The 3,957-nt window shown below is 42.5% G+C and overlaps 1 protein-coding gene across 1 annotated transcript; it reads right to left on the reverse strand.

Annotated features, from left to right (window-relative positions):
- Positions 1–2,098, reverse strand: LOC308150107 (interferon a3-like; the record flags this gene model as incomplete). The annotated part of the gene is made up of 4 exons (XM_080522972.1): positions 1–96; positions 420–494; positions 937–1,086; positions 1,958–2,098. The coding sequence occupies 4 exons, from the start codon at positions 2,096–2,098 to the stop codon at positions 1–3; spliced, it is 462 nt and encodes a 153-aa protein (XP_080379098.1).
- Between the last annotated feature and the right edge of the window lie 1,859 nt (positions 2,099–3,957).

A 3,957-nucleotide genomic window follows, 5' to 3' on the forward strand; every position in this document is an offset into this window, starting at 1 on the left:
TCAGGGCCTCCTGGTTTGAGCTGCCAGGATGTCCAGCCTCAGGAGGTGATCTCTGGTCTCCTTCCTGATGAGCTCCCACGCCTGAGCACTGTACTTCTGCAACAAACAATACATAACACATATTATTATTATTATTATTAATAATATTACTATCATATTATTACTATTATTATTATTACTATCATATTATTACTAATATTATTATTACTATTATTATTATTATTATTACTATTATTATTATTATTATTATTACTATCATATTATTATTACTATTATCATTTTTATTATTTGTATGATTGTTATCATTATAATTAGTATAATGATGATGTTATATGATTATTATAATGCTGATGTTATATGATTATGATTATTATGATTGTGATTATTATGATTGTTATTATGACTGGAGGTGACCTCACCATCTTCCTGAGGACCCTGTGTTTCAGCTTCCTGAAGTAGCGTTCCAGCCTCTTGTCTGGCTTCCTGTCTGACACCTGCACACCACAACAACACGTTAGCCTCTGAGTTACCTGAACGTAAGATAAGAACAGCTAGAATACAACACCCCACACCACACCACAACACCCCACCCCACACCACAACACCCCACACCACACACCACAACACACCACAGTGTCCACACCCAACACCACACACCACACCACACACCACACCACACACCACACCACACCACACCACACACCACAGCACACCACACCACACCACAACACACCACACCACAACACACCACACCACACCACACCACAACACAACACAACATAATATAACATAATAGAATGGAATGGAACAATAGAACACTTAACCAGTATAACCAGTAGGGTTAGGGTTATAACCAGTAGGGTTAGGGGTATAACCAGTATAACCAGTAGGGTTAGGGTTATAACAGTAGGGTTAGGGTTATAACAGTAGACTCACGCAGGCTGTGAGGTTGTCAGACTGGCGGTGGAGGATGAGGCGGAGGTGCTCCAGGCGGGTCTGGTCCCAGGTGACGGCCTCCGTGTTTCCCTCCAACAGATCGCTGATGTGGCGGATCGCCTCGCTCAGGAACCACACTCTGTCTGAGTACTGGACCAAGAGAGAGATACTGTTATTAACAACAACAACAACAACAACAATGATAATAATGCATTTATTTTGTATAGCGAATAATTTATATTTTCTCAGTCCTCAAAGACACTTCATTCCATGGAGAGAACAAGCATAGATAAGATAGATAGATAGATAGATTTAAGATATATATCTTTACTTTTTACAGTTTCTGATCTATCTATCTATCTATCTATCTATCTATCTGTCTGTCTATCTAGCAACATTATTTCAGCATGTCAGATGTCTCTTACCTCAGCCTGATGGATGTGTCTGTACAGAGAATACGGGAAAGATACCGGCATGTGCTCCTGGGTGTACTCTCCTCCCTACATACACATACACACACACACACACACACACACACACACACACACACACACACACACACACACACACACACACACACACACACACACACACACACACACACAGAGATAAAAATGTTAAGTCACAGATCATCTCAGTCAGGCAGCCTGGTCTAAGACAAATGCTTGCAGAGTGTGGAGGTCATTCACAGACATCAGACGTTGTTAAATCTCTAATAATAAACAAGACTTTTAAACTTGAGTGTTACTTTGACAGTTAATTCTCTCCTAGATTATTATTCAGACATTCACATTGTCAATATCCTACGAATCAAATCAAAGTTGATTTGTCAACATAATACAGCCGTAGACGCTGTAATGAAATGCTCAGGGCAAGTCAGCTCATCAGCAATGCAACGAAGTGACAATAACAATCACAACAATCACATAAACCTCGTTGTATCTCAGCACGTGAGGCTGAGGTGTGTCTGCAGAAGGCTGCCTTGTGTCACCGTGCAGAGCTCCGATAACCGTTAACTCACCATTGTGTCCACGAGCGACAACGACTCGTTGCTCAGGTACCGGTAGTGGTGACGTAGCCAGTCGCATCCCTGACACGCCGTCGGCGCGCTGCAGAGAAGAATGAAAACACACGTCCAGGTCTGCATGGTGCTCGTGTACATGTCGAGATACACTTTAGTCTCCTGTTAGTTTCCCAGCGGGATGTGAACATGGTACCTACCTGTGCTGTTTATATATCTGGAGTTAGGAAAGGGAAAACGGGGGAGAAATTCCCAACTCAGGCAGCGGGGGCGGAGACTTTCACTTTCCCCGGTTTCCCCCGGCCGGTGGCGCTGCAAGGCGGCAGGAACACCGTCCTCTGGCTCCGGACCGGGCGAAAGGAACAAAACTACATATTCCCACTGAAAACATATTTGACTGTTTCCACATCTGCTTTCAGTAGAATTGTGGTGAGATAAAGACGGTAGTCTCGCAGCTCGGTGTTCTCTGGTTACAACCACACTTTCACATCTCATTTCTCATTCCTCTTCTGGAACAAGACGACAACAAAATCCTCCTCGAAGTCGATTCTCCGTATCACACTTCAGAAGAATGCGGTTCGGTTTAGAGATGATTTAAGCGGGTTTCGTTCAGATTTCAATCCACAATCGGCGCGTGTCCCCGCGGCGTCGGAGCTGTCCGCCGCCTCGCGCTGCAAACGAAAAGTGAAAGTGAAGAGAGACGTGACGTCAGAACCGCTCGCGACTTTCTCTCACCTCTGCGTTTTCTATTTCGCAGTGACGTCACTCACTTTCACGGCGCACCTGTCTGCTCTGGGGAGGTGTCTTGTCTTGCGTTTTGGGGGTCTCTGGTTTGGTGTTACATCATATTGTTTGTATTGCATTTATTGTTCATATTGTTTAGCAAATAGCCTAATGAATAATACTAATGTGTATAGTGCGTCTCAAGACACCCTGCACTGTAAAAAATTGGCCGTAAATTTTACAGTAAAATGCAGGCAGCAGTGCGACCAGTTGAATACTGTACTTTTACGGTATTTCTTATTCTTACTGTAATATTGAAATACAGTAAAATACAAATTTAATAGATTTTACGGTAAAATACAGGCAGCAGTGCGACCAGTTGAATACTGTACTTTTACAGGATTTCAACATCTTACTGTAATATCAAAATACAGTAACATACTGGGCTTTATCATTTTAGAGTAACTTACTGTCAGCGTCATGACTGTTATTTTACGGTATTTTGCTGCCCATAAATTACAGTAATTTTGGAGTTACAGTAACAATAAAAGACAGCTAAATGCTGTATCCACTTAGTACATTTACAGTGCATTACTGGCAGTAGGCTTGAATGAAAAACTTGTACTGAACAGCAGAGAAGAGTCAAGAGAAGCACAACTACATTTTAACCTATTTATTTTACATGTAATCAAATGTACACAAATAATTTGAACTTGACTGACAAATAACATAAATGCCATCACTTGCCACACCATGTGGTATATGCAAAACAAATAAGAAATGCTGGAGAGAATAGGCTAGGTGCACCAGCTCCTCTACTTCTTGAAAGGAAGTGGGCATCTTTACTTCCTGTCTCATACTATTGGATTAAGTGATTAATCAGGTGTGTGGCACACCCAGCGCACACCTGATTAATCACTACCAATACCAATAGTATAGGACAGGAAGTAAAGATGCCCACTTCCTTTCAGGAAATAGAGGAGCTGGTGCACCTAGCCTATTTGAAGGACATACAGCATTTTTTTTTTTTTTTTGAAATAAAATTAGGATTAAACCGAAAAAATGTGCAGAGAAAGAATAGAGTAAATTATAACAATCGTATAGAGTGTAGAAGGTCTAGTTGCCTTAGATGGAGCACACATGTTGGCATGCAAGACTCACAGGTCAAAAGTCTCTCAGCAGGAGGTTCATGGAGGGGGGGTCTGCAGCGATGGGGGAGGGGTCTTGGAGCGATGGGGGAAGGGTCTTGGAGGGGGGGCCTGCAGCGATGGGGGAGG

The sequence above is a fragment of the Nansenia antarctica genome, assembly GCF_963989245.1.
Source record: "Nansenia antarctica genome assembly, chromosome: 2".
Lineage (NCBI taxonomy): Eukaryota > Metazoa > Chordata > Actinopteri > Argentiniformes > Microstomatidae > Nansenia > Nansenia antarctica.